General features: G+C 41.0%; 1 protein-coding gene across 2 annotated transcripts in view; it reads left to right on the top strand.

Moving 5' to 3' along the window:
- Window positions 1-2343: 2343 nt before the first annotated feature.
- The window catches only part of LOC144485055 (uncharacterized), a 37655-nt gene continuing 24201 nt past the window's right edge, over window positions 2344-15797 (top strand). Inside the window, exons 1-2 of one of the 2 annotated variants that reach the window (XM_078203358.1) lie at window positions 2344-2429; window positions 4631-5037. In XM_078203358.1, the coding sequence (XP_078059484.1) occupies window positions 4812-5037 (226 nt within the window). In that variant the 5' untranslated portion in view covers window positions 2344-2429; window positions 4631-4811. The remainder of the gene's footprint in view (window positions 2430-4630; window positions 5038-15797) is intronic. The other variant, XM_078203364.1, reaches the window with a different exon arrangement.

Raw genomic sequence — 15797 nt, forward strand, 5'->3', positions numbered from 1 at the left:
ATCCGTGCCAGGATCTTACCCTTAACACCAGGGTTCTTAACTTATTTAACAGTCTCCTATGCGGCACCTTATCAAAGGCCTTCTGGAAATCTAAGTAAGTCAGGTCCACTGGTTCTTCTTTATCTATCTTCCTTGTTACCTCCTCAGAGAACTCTAACAGATTTGTCAGACATGACCTCCCCTTGACGAAGCCGTGCCGACTCAGTCCTATTTTATCATGCACTTCCAAGTACTCTGCGATCTCATCTTTAATAATGGACTCTAAAATCTTGACAATGACCGAAGACAGGCTAACCGGCCTATAATTTCCTGTCTGCTGCCTCCCTACCTTCTTAAACAGCAGTGTTACATTTGCTATTTTCCAGTCCTCTGGGACCCTCCTGCCTTCAGTGATTGCTGAAAGATCACCACCAATGCCTCCACAATTTCCTCAGCTTTCTCTTTTAGAATCCTGGGGTGTAGTCCATTTAGTCCAGGTGATTTATCCACCTTCAGACCTTTCATTTTCTCCAGAATCTTAGAGTCACAGAGGTTTACAGCATGGAAACAGGCCCTTCAGCCCAACTTGTCCATGCTGCCCTTTTTTTAAACCCCTAAGCTAGTCCCAATTGCCTGCATTTTGCCCCTATCCCTCTATACCCATCTTACCCATGTAATTGTCTAAACACTTTTTAAAAGTGTTTAGACAATCCTCTATCCATGCCAGGAAGGCAAATGCAATGTTAGCATTCATGTCGAGAGGGCTAGAATACAAGAGCAGGGATGTACCAGCTTCTACTACTACCTCTGGCAGCTTGTTCCAGACACTCACCACCCTCTGCTGAAGAGATCAGTAAGGAACCTCTCTCTCTGAAGCTAAAATTCAGCAAGATGCAGCCACCTGAACTTCAATTTTTGAAAGAAACAAACTCACTTCAAATGGCTGCAATGTTCAATAAACAAATGCTCTAGGACAGGCAAAGGACTCAGTTGCATAGTCTTTTTAATTTTATTTGGATTCTAACTTTTCCTAAGATATCTGTCTGTGCATGTGCCATCTCATCTTTTATATTTTTTTCTCAGATTTAGCAACTAATAAACTTGCTCTTTATTTAGTAACTGATAAGCTTACTCAGCCTGGTTTGACTGGCCCCTGGTGAAAAAGGAAACACATTTGGATTGGAAAATGCATTTACGGGGAAACTAATTTTTTTTAAAAATCCTTTGTTGCGACAACTGAGGAGGCTGAATAAAGGGGAGCTAGTTCACTCCATCTCACCTAGTCATAACATCTTATTTTGTTACATACAATTGCACCTCCATAAAAGACCAAAATAAAATACAGAACAATATAAACACTGTTTCTGCACTGATACAGTGCTAATGTCCTGCGTTAAACAGTTTTAACCCAATATTTAGTTATTATGATAAAGGTGAAAACAAAATGATCCATTGGAAATCCATAAAACCATACACAATTGTGGGGCAGCACAGTGGTTAGCACTGCTGCATTTAAATGTTAGGGACCTGGATTCAATTTCAAGTTTGGATCACTGTGTGTGCGGAGTCTGCATGCTCTTCCCGTGTCTGCTTGGATTGCCTCCGGGTGCTCCAGTTTCCTCCCACAGCTGAAAGAACTGCTAGTTAGATGTGTTGGCCATGTTAAATTCTCCCTTAGTGTACCCGAACAGGTGCTGGAGTGTGGCGCCTAGGGGATTTTCACAGTAACTTCATTGTAGTGTTAATATAAGCCTACTTGTGACACGAATAAATAGATTTTAAACTTTAAAAATGTTCCAGCAAAACAGATATAAAGAGCCTAGATAAAATAACTCTGAGAAGTTAGAGAAACTTATTTAAAAATTAAATATAACGCAAACTTAAATATATTTATTTTGGGTGCATTGTTAACACTTAGACGCACAACTTGTGAATAAATAGGGCGAGAATTATATTTTAATGCTGTTCAAAAACGTTTGGAAAAACAATGAACCATAAGTCACGTCCTCAGTAAACCAAGATCAACTGCTCTTTCTTTCCAGTCAGTGAGACTGGGCAGGTGAATGGATCATGAATGTTCCAGCAAAACAGATATAAAAAGACCAGATAGCAAAGCTTTGAGAAGTTAGAGAAACTTATTTAAAAATGAAATGTAATGCAAATTAATGTCAACACGTTTATTTTGGATGTACTGTGGAATTAAATGCAAGAGTTGGGAATAAATAGAATGAGATATGTATTTTAAGGCTTTAAGAAATAGTGAATTATCAGCCACAGCTCAACTAAACAGTGGCCTTTTCTTCTCTCTGGTCACTGAGGCTGGGGCAGATCCTTTTGCTGGTCCTCCTGTATCCCACAATTCTTAGAGAAGAAGCCGGCCGATTGAATGACGGATGAAGAAGCTGTGCTGACTGCTTAGTATTGATAGAAACACATCGCAGTGAGTACAGGTACAACATTTTAAATATTTATATGTATGGATGATCCTTGACCCTGACAGGAATTCGCCGCCCGGGGCTCTGTAGCCCAGATGAGTTGAGTCAGGAGACTTGGTGCCTTTCAATCATCACCAGGATAAACTTCCCCTTTTTCTCTCCACATGACAGAGAGACTGGAGTCACTGCTCCTGAATCCAAATTAGCAACAGGGACCAAGAGTGCTGCAAAACAACAGCAGCGTCTTTATACAGGGATTTTAACGGACAGGGAAAAAAAAACACGCCCTAAGGCGTTTTACAGAAACACTAGGGAGGTGGGGAAAGGATGGTCAGGATTAGAGCCAAAGGTGATATAAGGATTGGATGACCAAAAGCTTGTTTGGAGGGTCCAACCTGGATTTTAAAGCAGGAGAGAGCGTTGGATAGAGGGGGGGGGGGGGGGGGAGGGGTTGAATCATGAGTTAAGAGCCTAGCAGGATATAAAAGTAGATCTTCTACAGATTTGGATGTGCCAGGGAGATCCAAGTTTTCAGTGTGTTCTACATAAAGTTTATTTATTAGTGTCTCAAGTAGGCTTACATTAACACTGCAAAGAAGCCACTGTGAAAATCCCCTAGTTGCCACGCTCCGGCGCCTCATCGGGTACACTGAGGAAGAATTTAGCATGGCCAAAGCACCTAACCAGCACTTCTTTTGGACTGTGGAAGGAGACCTGAACGCGCAGAGGAACCCTACGTAGACATGGGGAGAACGTGCAGAATCTGCACAGGCCGTGACCCAAGCTGGGAATCGAACCCGCGTCCCTGGCGCTGTGAGGCAGCAGTGCTGCCGTGCCACAGTGGGTGAGGGGTGTGAGATTGGCCATCAGAACATTGGTGTAATTGAGGCTGGAGGTGACAGAAATGATGATTTTAATGGCAGATTTGTTGAGTTAGAGATGGAGGGTGGCTAATGCTCCAGATGTGGAGGTAGATGGTGGAGATAATTTGGGTGTGAGCAGCACTGCTCAGAGTCAAGCAGGACTATTGAGTTTGTGAACAGTTTGATTTCTGTCAAGTTAGTAGCCGGTAGGAACCAGAGTCAATGGTATTTTGTGGCAGGAGCCTAGTGTTCTCAATATTTACCTGGAAGAGGCAGTGGCTCATTCAAAATCAGATATTGGACACACAATCTTTGATAGGCAAGAGGGAGTGAAAGAATCAAGAAAGCTGGTAGAGAGACAGAGTTGGGTATCAGCGATAGACATGTGGAAACTGATTCTGCGACTTTGATGGCATTTTAAGGAACAAGCATACTTGGATTTATGGCACACATCTATTTTTTTAGAATTATTTTATCAAGCTCTGTGCTGCTAAGTTTTGGGGTTTCTTGTTAAACTCCTGCATCTTGGAATCCTTAGCTTTTGCTAACCTGTGCTTGAGTTGTTTGGACTTGGGTCAGTAGGATTTGTCATGACAATCAAAAATAAAGTGTTCTGTAAAATTTAATTGAATTCTGTGGCAAATATTCACTCTCTAGTAATAGTTTGTCTGCAGCATAAGGAATATTTATGTTGAAGGGTAGCAACAGGACTTGGACAATATAATTTAGATTGTCACCCAAGTGCAGTCACTGCATTCCAGAATTTAAAATGATTTGGGGCCTTTAGCTATGTACAATATAAATATTAGTTTTTAAAAATGCCATTTTTCCTTCAGGCATTTGGTTCCTATGATGGTTGAAGTGGCAAAACTTGATTTGTTTTTTGTACATGAGTAATTCTCATAATTCATATTATTTTCTGTAGTTCTGGAAAGGGGTACTTAACACATCTGTCAATCATGCAGGAGCAGGGCACAATAGAGCACAGTGTGTTAATTATGCACACTCGTAATAGTCCCATTACATAAAGAAAATTATGCACGTTGGGGAACACTGGAAACATAAAACGTACTTCACTCTGGGGAAAGCCTTTCAATAGCATTTAGGAACAAATGGGCTGCTTTCAATTATCTTCCACCCTAGTGTATCTATTGCAATTTCATTGTATTTCTTCTGTGCATCATTTGTAATTCCATGTGTATTGACAGTATTCTATATTTCCCATTCTGTATTTCATAATTCTCATTGCCAGCCAGTAAGTTTAGTATATATTTATTTTCAGATTAAAAATGCAAAAACAATCTAACAGGAGTTTTACTGCTAATTACTAAATTTTAATATTTTTCCCTGTAGGTCTTTGAGGCCCAGTCAACCCATTCCGTAATCTACATTTCTGGGACAGTGCTGAAATCAAGAATTTGACAAAGAAATCTCACGTTTGTGACCAATAATGGAGGGAATTTAAATAGTGGCAATGGCTGCAAAGGTGCACTCAAGTAATTGACTTCTACAACATCCAATCCTTAAATCACAAATGGCACTGCTTCATACAGATCAAGATACCGAAAGTGAGGAATCTGTTTCGAACCAAATTATCACCAAGATTCCCAAAACTTTAAATGGCAGAAGGCCAAAACTGATTGTGCACTTGGATTTAAATAACACAGTCCTCTTGTCTGACACAGTTACGAGACAAGGACCCAGGAAAGCTCTCAGTTCCTTTCTCACCACTGTTACCTGGGGCAGGATCAACCAGGAAGGTAAGAATCATTATTGTGTGGTAGCAACAATTTTTTTCGTATGACTGGGAAGCAGTTATAGCTCGGTGATGAGGTAAATAATCTAGAGGAAACAGATAAATAGTATTTTGCCAGATAACTTCAACAGTAAGTAAGGAAGCCCTTAACAGAGAGCTGGAGATAAAATGCTGATTCCTTGATACGAATTTTGGTTTTATGCTAAATATGCTTTTGGCTATATGAAGTAATCATAGCAAATACTTGTGAGTTTGCCTTTGCTCCCATATATCTAGACATATGAATAGCATAACTCAAGATCGTAATGATGCAACCTGCTTGATATGAGCATAATGCCTCAATTTTGCACATTTCCATATGCTTCCTGAGTATTTTTGAAAGGTGGTCCAATGACCACTATAGTGATTAGACCTAATATAAATGAGCAAACAAATATTTTCAGCTTTTATGGACAATATAATGATTACAGTGAATTTCAGTATATTTGTCAGTGAATGCGAATGTGGAATTTGCTATCACATGGAGAATTTGAGGCAAATAGCATTTAAGGGGAAATACTTGAGGGAGGAAAGAAGAGAAGAATATGTTGATAGGATGAAATGAAGTAAGGTGGGAGAATACTGAGATGGAACATAAAACACCAGCATTGACATATTGGTCCATATAATCTGTTTCTGTAATATTAAAATTCAAGGTAATTTTATAATATTGTCGGGAAAAAAATGGTACACTATGCTTGGTAGCTCAGAACTACTTTTCTGATTAATAAGTTATCTAATTAAAAGGCCCATCACTCTATATCTGATTTTCTTATTAGATCTTATATATTGCCAAACATCCCAACTCCACTTTCCCTTAAGTAAAGAGATAAGCACAGATATTTTGCAGATGGAATATCGTGTGTAGTCCTGGTCACCACATTATTGGTAGGACGTGATTGCACTAGAAAGAGTGCAGAGGAGATTCACCAGGATGTTGCCTGGCGTGGAAAGTTTCAGTTTTGAGGAATGACTGGATAGTCTGGGTCTGAGCACTTAAATCACCAAGGCATAGGAGGCTATGGACCAAGTGCTGGTAAATGGGATTAGTATAGATTGGTATTGATGATCAGAAGAGACATCGTGGGCCAATGGGCCTGTTTTTATGCTGTACGATTCTATGAGACTCTTAAATTTGACTTTGTAGAAACCACATTAGTGGCATACTTAATCTCAGTTCCTTATAAAAGCCACATCAGTGCATCTGGACATGCATTACAAAAAAAAGTTTTAAAAATCCTATCTGTAACATAGAAAGAAGCAAGAGTAGGCCATTTGGCCCTTCAAGCCTACCTCACCATTCAATATGATCATGCCTGATCCTCTATCTTGATGCCATAATCTCCCCATATCCCTTGATGCCATTACAATCTAAAAAAAATCTATCTTTTTCTTGACTGTATTCAATAACTTGGCCTCCACAATCTTCTATGGTAGAGAATTCCACAGGTTCACTACCTTTTGAGTGAAGACATTTTTCCTCATCTCAGTCATAAATGGTCTGAGACTGTGTCCCCTGGTTCTAGATTTACCAACCAATGAAACTGCAGGCAGTACTCCAAGTGTGGTCTCACTAAGCGGTTATTGGATAGGCACATGGAGCACACCAGGATGATAGGGAGTGGGATAGCTTGATCTTGGTTTCAGATAAAGCTCGGCACAACATCATGGGCCGAAGGGCCTGTTCTGTGCTGTACTGTTCTATGTTCTAAGGCCCTGTATTACTGCAATACGACATCCCTACTTCTGAACTCAAAGGCCAACATACCATTTGCCTTCCTGATTGCTTGCTGTGCCTGCCTCTCCACTTTCGTTGATGGGTGCACAAGGACACCCAGATTCCTTCTCCATCCACATTTTCCAATTTATCACCATTTAAATAGTACTCTTCCTTTCTGTTTTTTACACAAAAGTGTGTAGTTTCACATTTAGCCACATTGTATTGCATCTTCCATGTGTTTGTCCACTCACTCAACTTCTCTGAATCATCTTGAAGCCTTCTTGCATCCCCCTCACAATTTTACTCAGTTTTGTGTCGTCAGCAACTTACCATTTGTGTATTCAGCCTCAGCAAACAGAGAGTCATGTTTCCCAGCCTAGAATCTCTGGTTTATGGAGTTGGTGAGTGCAGCAGGTTTGTGGGGTGGGAGTGGGCTTGCTGTTCTATTTTGATTTGACAGTTCTCTACCAAAAAGCTTCCTAAAACTGCGTATGACATATTTTTGCTGGTCCACCAAGTCTCTTCTTGTAGCATTCCTTTAGGTTCATTAATGTCCTTTAAGGAAGGAAATGTTTCCGATCTACTCTACATGTGACTCCAGTCTCCAGTTCTACACCACATGATAGTCAAAATGACAGTGAGGCATCAGCAAATGATACTCAGCACATCTAAAATAACCAGAGTGCAGAAAAAATACAGCAGTAAATACTTAGAAGTAGGATTTACTTACACAGGCAAAAACAGTTACCATTATGTGTCGTATGTTCTGAAGCTCTGTCGAATGAAAACTTAACGCCTGCTAATCTTCAAACAAGCTAAAGAATTTCAGAGTATCAAGAAAATTATGGAATGCACATCTACAAGCAGTGTTGATGCTAAGGTGGTGGAGGCCTTGTATTGAACAGTTTGGCTCATAGCAAAGACAAGGAAGCTGCACAAGGAAGTTGATTTTGCCAGCAGCTAAGGAGATGGTGAATGTTATGGTGGGAGAGAATGACTGCAAGCAAATCAACATTTCATTGTTAGATAACACAGTTCAACACAGAATGGATGAGATGGTCCACAAGTGAGTGAACGGCTAATAGCAAAAATACACGCAACTCAATTTTATGCGCTTCAACTGGATGAATCAATGGACATTGCATACCTGCTCACCTATGTAAGGTATGAACATGATGGACATGAGGACTTTCTCTTCCGTAAATCGATACTCACACACGCAACTGCAGAGGCCATTTTTGACATTTTGAACACTTTCATAATTAAAAATGGGATCGATTTGTCAAAATGTGTGGGAGTTAACACAGACGGAGCCTGTGCGACGTTAGGCCAACACAGTGGGGTTGTTACACTTGTAAGAGCAGTGGCTCCGCTAGCAACATCCATTCACTGCAACCTCCATGGGGAGATGTTAGCTGCAAAGAACATGCCTGCTGATCTCATGAAGTTTTGGAGGAAGCGGTTAAAACAAGTTAATTTTATCAAAGCCCATTCCCTGAATTTGTAAATATCTGTAGTTCTATGTGACAAGATGGGCAGTGATCACCATCAAACTGTTTCTGCACACTGAGGTCCACTGGCTCTCCTAAGGAAAGATACTTGCACGCCTTTTCAAGTTGCATGATGAAGTGAGACTTTTTTTACTTGACTCCAAGTTTGAACACTCACAATGCTTCAGTAATTTGGCATATATTGCAGATATTTTCGATCCCTTGAATAGTCTCAATCTGAGTCTTCAGGGAAAATCAGTGACAATTTTTCATGTGCAGGACGAAATAGAAGTGATGGTCAGGAAAATAGGGATGTGGTCCAAACGACTTGACAGTCAAATTATGACTCAGGTGGGAATCTGTCAGATTTGTTGGACATGGCAGAAATGCAGCTTCCAAACAGTGTGAAACATGCCATCAGAGAGCACCTACAAAGCTTGAAAACACAGCTCCACGGGTACTTCCCTGTTCCCGACACACAGTTCAACTGGATACAAAATCCCTTTTGAGAACCTTGATGATGACATCCTCAGGAGAGCAAGAGAGCCTTATGGAATTGTTCTGTGACAGTGCTTTAAAGCCGGATTTTTCTCAGAACTAGCTGACTGACATTTTGGCTTAAAATTACTTCAGAATACCCAGAACTGTCCAACAAGGCAGTAAAGTTTCTAATGCCTTTGCGAAACTGGATTTTCAGGGCTTGTCGCATTGAAGACCAAATGTCGGAATAAACTTAATGTTAAAACAGATCTCCGATTAAGACTGTCATCCTTGGAACCTGACATTCAGTGTTTGACGTCTGCGAGACAACATCGGCCTTCTCAGTAGGTAAGCGTTAACTGTTTGCACTATAGGCCTACTGTAGGCAAATGTGCTGTGATGAGTGTACTCTATGAATGTACATCATAAACTATTAGAAATAGCTGTGTTTTTAATGCACATTGAAGTTTGACTCCTGTCAACCATAGGCTATGTAAAAAACGTTTACAATGGCTTTCATATTTTATGGTCTGCAAAGGCTTTTGATGACAATCTAGTGGTCTGCCTAAAGCAAAAGTCTGGGAACCGCTGGTCGAGAGGAAGTGTAATTAGTATGTTCCTGAATAGCTACTGTCCAAAAGGAAAAAAAGAAAAAGGAAATAACCGAGTAAAGAAAAACAAAACAAAATGGGGAACCGAGGTCACAATTTTTTAAATTGTTGAATTCAATTCAGAATTGAATTGATTCCCAAGTCTGGAAGGTTGTAAGGTGCTTAGTCGAAAGATGATGTGGTGTTTCTTGAGCTTCTGTTGAACCTCATTGGAACTCTGCAAGAGGAAAGGTCAGATTGGAAACAAGGTGGAGAATTAAAATGATGGACGACTGAAAGTTCAGTCATATTTGCAGATTGAACTGAGGTGTTTTGCAAAGCAGTTGTCCAATCTGCTTTTGATTTCCCCAATGTAGAGGAGTTCATGCCATGTGCAGCGAAGACTGTACACTAAATCGAAAGAAGTACAAAGAAATTGCTATTCAATAATTGGTTGATATAGTCTCTGAGTGCATTCCACAGCCTCACAGTCCTTTGAAAAAACACTCGTCATACTCAACTGCATATAACAATCTTAGTAAAAGTGTCCTTGAAAAAGATGTAATGTCAAAATCAGCTGAGATTGCTGATTGTAGTCTTGAATGGGGTCAATGCTTTGGACCCTGTTGACTTATAATCTACATTAATGAGTTGGATATACAAAACTAATCATAAACCTGGCAGATTTGTTGGCTGCATTAAAATAGGAAAAGAGCAGCAGGGGCGCAGAGTATGTAGCAAACGATTTGCAGAATAATTTGGCTGTGACATGAATTGTCTGGAAAATTGATGATTGCATTTAAATATACAAAACTGAAACTGCAGAGGGAAATTTACAAAGTGACTGGTTGGGGATGCATCATTTTTGATGCCAAGGCAATGCGTTGAACTAATTTAAAAAAAGAGTTACCTAGAATATGCACATGTTTGCACATGTCCGTGTTGTCCAATTACCCACTATCTACCTATGTTTAATTGGCAATACAGGTGCAATAAAAATGTAGGCAAGCATAATTCAGAATTGAAGAGGCATAGCAACAGGAGTAGGGCCATTCAGCCCCTTGAACATGTTCCACTCATCATGCTGATCCTTTTCCCTGCGTTGGTTCCATATCCCACAAAGGCAAATCAATTTCTGTTTTGAAATTTTCAATTTACCTAGCCTCAAGAACACATTGAGGCAGATTGTTCCAGTTTTTCCACTATCCTTTTTTTTAACTGTTTTTGGGACAGCATTTATTGTCCATCTCCAGTTGCCCTTGCTCAGAGGACAGTTGTGAGTAACTACATTGCTGTGACTCTGGAGTCACATGTAAGCCAGACCAAGTAAAGGAAGGCAGATTTCCTTCCCTAAAGAACATTAGTGAACTAGATGGGTTTTTCCCATCGACAATGGTTTCATGGTCATCAGTAGATTCTTAATTCTAGATATTTTTATTGAATTCAGATTCCACTATCTGCCAAGGCGGGATTTGAACTCGGGTCCTCAGCACATTAGCTGAGTTTCTGGATTAATAGTCCAGCGATAATATTGCTAGGCCATCGCCTCCCCACATGATGAAGTGCTTCCTGACATCACCCTTAAACTGCCTACTTTGGATTTTGAAGTACATCTGCCTTTGTTCTGTACTCCTCCAGCAGAGGAAATAGTATTTTTCGTATTTAACCTATTTAGTGTTTTTATCATGGTACCGCCTCTGAATTAATCTTCTGGGCTCCAGTAATATAAGCTTCATCTATGCCAGTGGTTCCCAACCTTTTCAGTGACAAGGCGCACTTCAATGAGACAGTCAATTTCATGGCACGCCTACTTGAATCGATTGCTCATGAATGTCACATTTACCTCCATTTACTATGGTTATGGTCTTACGAGGGAGGTTTGCAGCATACAATTGAAATTCAGTAGATCAGAGCAAAACGCAAAGTTGCGTAAATAGCAATTTACCAGGTTAGTGGGAAACCTGGGGCTGTCGGCGTGCACAGAGCCAGACAGACATGCCTCATGAGTCCTTTTTTTAATCCCTGTGCCGCTGAGCCATGGTTTCTTAACAAAGCGAGTTCAAATATTCAATTGTAAATGTGGTAGATTCCAGTACATGGCGGAACCATTTAAAAATACATATGGACCTTCAATAGCTGAGTTTTTCAAACTTGATGTTTAAAGCAAACCAGACAATTTTCAATGTAAACAGAAATTTGAACCAACTTATAACAAAGGGATATTGTCTGTATAACAGACTGGAATTTCATCACCCAATGTACATTTCACAAGACTCAACGGTTAAGAGATTTAAAGAAAACAAACTTCGTAGCAACTGCAACGTAAAAAGAACAATGGAAAAGGATTGCAAGCTTAGAACATGGAGTAAATGGCCATCAAGGTAAAGATGAAGCAGATGGACTAATACCAATTTTATTCAATGACATAATTCACTACAAATTGAAAAAACGATTCGGATTGCAGAACCATTCAGGGAATTAGAATGGCTAAAATGACATTTAACAGGAAAAGGTTTCAATTAATGTACATATTAAACTAATGATATGATGGTTCTAACAGCAACTGGAAGATCACATTTCAGCTTGTGAAATTACGAAGCAATTTTCATTATGCCGAGCTATCAATTGTAACTGAAAGTAATTGCAATTGCAACAAGCTGTCCTGCCAATACAAGGATTCTGCCAAGATGCCTGCCCACATTTAAAATTCTGTCAGCTCTACCATTTATATGTGCTAGGTGAAGACGAGTCTGGATTCTCCTCACGCTACACTCCCACTCCGGGTCCGCCACATTCCCGCTCCAGGTCCATCACACACCCACTCTCTCCCTCTCTTCCCCCCCCCCCCCCCCCCCCTCTCCTCATTCCCAGTTCCCCCTCCACCTGTTCTCCTCAGCATCACACCCCCAGGTTCCAGTCCTGGCTTTTTTCTTGATATTTTTTGTGTTCCTGCAGCATGCACTGTTTAAATCCCACAGCAGGCCACGGCACACTTGCAAATGTCGCATGGCACAGCAGTTTTGAACTAGTGGTCTGTGCAACCATTCCTTATATTGTAACATTTCCAATCATCTGATGAATTTGTGCTGTATTCCATCCATGGCCAGTGTATTCTGAGAAGTATTGTCTCTGGATGTGATCCAGTACTCCAGATGTATTTTACTCAGAACTTCAGACAACTTTACAATGTTTTCTACTCCTTTGTATTCCAGCACCCTTGAGATGCAAATTACCATTCCATAGACTTTGAAATTATTTACTGTGCCTGTCCACAGTTTTTTCTGTACATTAATCCCCAAATTTCTGCTCACCAGCAGTTCATAGTTTCTCACCATTTAGAAATACTCTGATCTCTCTTTCTTGGGTCCAGAGTTGATGATATTGTATTTTCTTACATTGAATGCTATCTGCCAGAGTTTTACGCAGTCACTTATCAATGTCACTTTGCAACTTTTTGTTCCCATTTCCATTACTGCCCAACATAGACATAAACTTGGAGGACCTCTCTTTATTCCTTTTTCAATGTATAATGAAATGCTGAGACCCCAGTACAGATCTCTGGGGACACCATTTATTGCATATTGCCAATCAGAGTATGTACCTATTAGCCCTACTCTCTACTCTCTACCTCCTAACACATTCTCATGTCAATACAATGTGCCTTCATTCATCTAATGGCCTTTTGTGTGTAACTGTTTCCTGTCTGACCCCCTTACCTTAATCGATAAGGGGATGTGTTATCCACTTATTTTGATTTATTAGCCGCCTGTGACAATTTCTTTATGTTATGTCACAATAAATCTCTTAGAGCAAAGACAGCGGTTGGAACCATTTCTTTCTTCCCTCGCTTGATGAAAGAGGGTGCATAATTTTTTGGTTCAGTTTTCTAAAATTCAGCCAGCCAAGAAGAGGTAAAATCAACCTTGATGGCCTTCTGATACTTTTTTTCTCATTTCAGTGGCTTTGAAAATAATTTTTTTTTTGAAATGTCATCTTGTGAGAATGGCAGGAAGTTATTTTTTTAAAATCATGTAAGTAAGTAATCTGGCCTGAGATGGTAATATTAACTGATGGTTCTTCAACTCCATTGTCCTGACCAGACTGGGAAATCCTTTAAGTTTAATTTTTATTCGTACTGGACTCATTAAATTTGAAGACCGTAGGCTATGTTTTCATGGGTTATCACCTACCATTTGCCCAAAAGACCATCACTCATGGTTGCCCATCTATCCTTTTATTTTTTGAAGGTGAAACTCCTTAAAGGAGAGATTGATCAATCACATGGCACCCAAGGCAGTGTAGGTGAATAGCTGCCTAACCTGGAATAGTTTTTGCAGTTGACAAAAATTAAGGGTCCAGTGTAAACTTGAAATAAAAACTTTCAAACAGTGGATTAGGTCAACACGGTTCAGCAGTAAGAAGGTAAAATTGTGCAATACTTTTTAGAACAACCCTTTTCTCATAATGGAGTACTTCATTTGGTGTTATCAGTAACAGCAAAAGAAAAATGTGACCAGTTTCATATCACACGGGAGGGAAATGATCATCTACTTGCAGCTCAATAGATTTTTTTACCTATCAGACACCCTCTTAGTTCACATATCCAGCTGTGAAAATTATTACCTAAAGTGTGATGAATACTTGACTTTTAACAGCGCTGACATTAAAATGAAAATCAATTGTTCCAAAATGATTTAACTGCTGATCAATCTTGAGTTCTGTCTCTTTGCCGTAGACTTTAGTCACAAGTTAGGGATATCTAATGATTTAGCTGACACAAGATGGGACTCGCACAGGTTGGTAGTTTAATATTTAGCCACCTAGAGTTTACAAATGTGTAAACTTAAAGTCAAAGTGATTACCAACGGGAAAACAAATGTGTGAAGGCAATGGAAGGATTTTATGGCCTCACTCGATCCGAGACCGGAAAATCCCACCCGAGGATCTTCCCATTGTCCACTCCGATTCCCGTGGTGGGTGAGGTGGTAGAATTCCTGTGAACACGTATCCTACTTAAAAATCAGTTTTGTTCTGGGAGTGGAATTTGCATGCTAATATGCCAACAGGAAATGAACCACCTAAGGTAACAAAATAGTTGGATGATTGAATTGCAACTGCACATGAGAGCTTGGCATGATTTTGACCTCATCAGTGAGTTTGCCTTACAAAAGAAAGAGAAATTCTATCAAATTCTTTAAAAGAGCAATTTGTTTTATAATGTTTTTTGGATCGGTTTTCCCGTTGGTAATCACTTTGACTTTAAGTTACATTCTTGGTAAATAAGAAACTTTAGGTGCAAATGGATATAATCCTTGAGTGCAAAATTGCAGAGATCTATGGGGGTATCCACCTACCTTGTCAGACGGCTGGTGGGATTCCCGATGCCCCGCTGGGCTCCCACTCAGAGCGGGCAGCAACCCGATAATTGTGCAAACCTGTTAATTGTATTGATGGTCCATTCACCAGCCTCCCGCCATGCACACCTCCCCCCCCCCCCCCCCCCCCACCCCCAGTGGCACGCGCACGCATACAGGCACGCACGTGCACACATCCTGTGTCTGTGCGAGTTTTCTGCGATTTCCTTACACAGTCCAAAAATATGCAGCTTACATGGATTGGCCATGCTAAATTGCCCCTTAGTGTCCAAAGATGTGTAGGTTAGGGGGATTAGCGGGGTAAATACGTGGATAGGGCAAGGGTGGACCCTGGTAAGATGCTCTGTCAGGGAGTCGGTGCAGACTCAATGAGCCGAATGGCCGCTTTCTGCACTGTAGGGATTCTATGATATTATGCAGGTATGAAAGTGACCCGACCCTCTTCCACAGCCAGCCCACTCAGCCCACCCCCTCCTCGCTCAGGCTCTCCTTCAAGGCATGGCTGTGCCAGCAGTGCACTAGCACCCTGGCATTGACATCTGGTCTGGCATCATGGGCCTTGAGGGAGAGTCAAAGAGGTATATCCAGTGACCATTTACCTCTGCTGCTGCCCAGCTACAGAGGCAGGGTCCCTCAAGTGTCCTGGGAATTGGTGGGCTTGGGCTGGGGGCAAGGGTCTGAATGGGTAGAGGGGCTCAGGGGGAGGAGGGCTAATGGGGAGCGTGTGGGTTGGGCCATCCTCATGTCTGCATTGTGTGGGGGGTGGTGACCCATTATTTGAGTGCTGGCGGGGAGGATGCCCTTCTTTTCTGATGGTTTGGTGATGCCTCCCTGGTTAGTGAGAGGGGGGGTCACCGGTTCATTTTTGGGGGGAGGTGTGCCTGTCTCTGAGTGCGGAGATCGGGGCATCCTTTAAAAACGGTGTCCCTATTTGTGAACAGCCGGGCTGGCTAGCAGGTTTCGCGAGATGGCTTCATTTGCGTCTTTCAGGTGGGTGGATCCTACTTGACAGACGCTGCCAGTGTCAACAGGAAACATTCCTGTTTTTCTGCCGACATAGGCACTTAGTC

Source organism: Mustelus asterias, chromosome 3 (assembly GCF_964213995.1).
Source record: "Mustelus asterias chromosome 3, sMusAst1.hap1.1, whole genome shotgun sequence".
Classification (NCBI taxonomy): domain Eukaryota; kingdom Metazoa; phylum Chordata; class Chondrichthyes; order Carcharhiniformes; family Triakidae; genus Mustelus; species Mustelus asterias.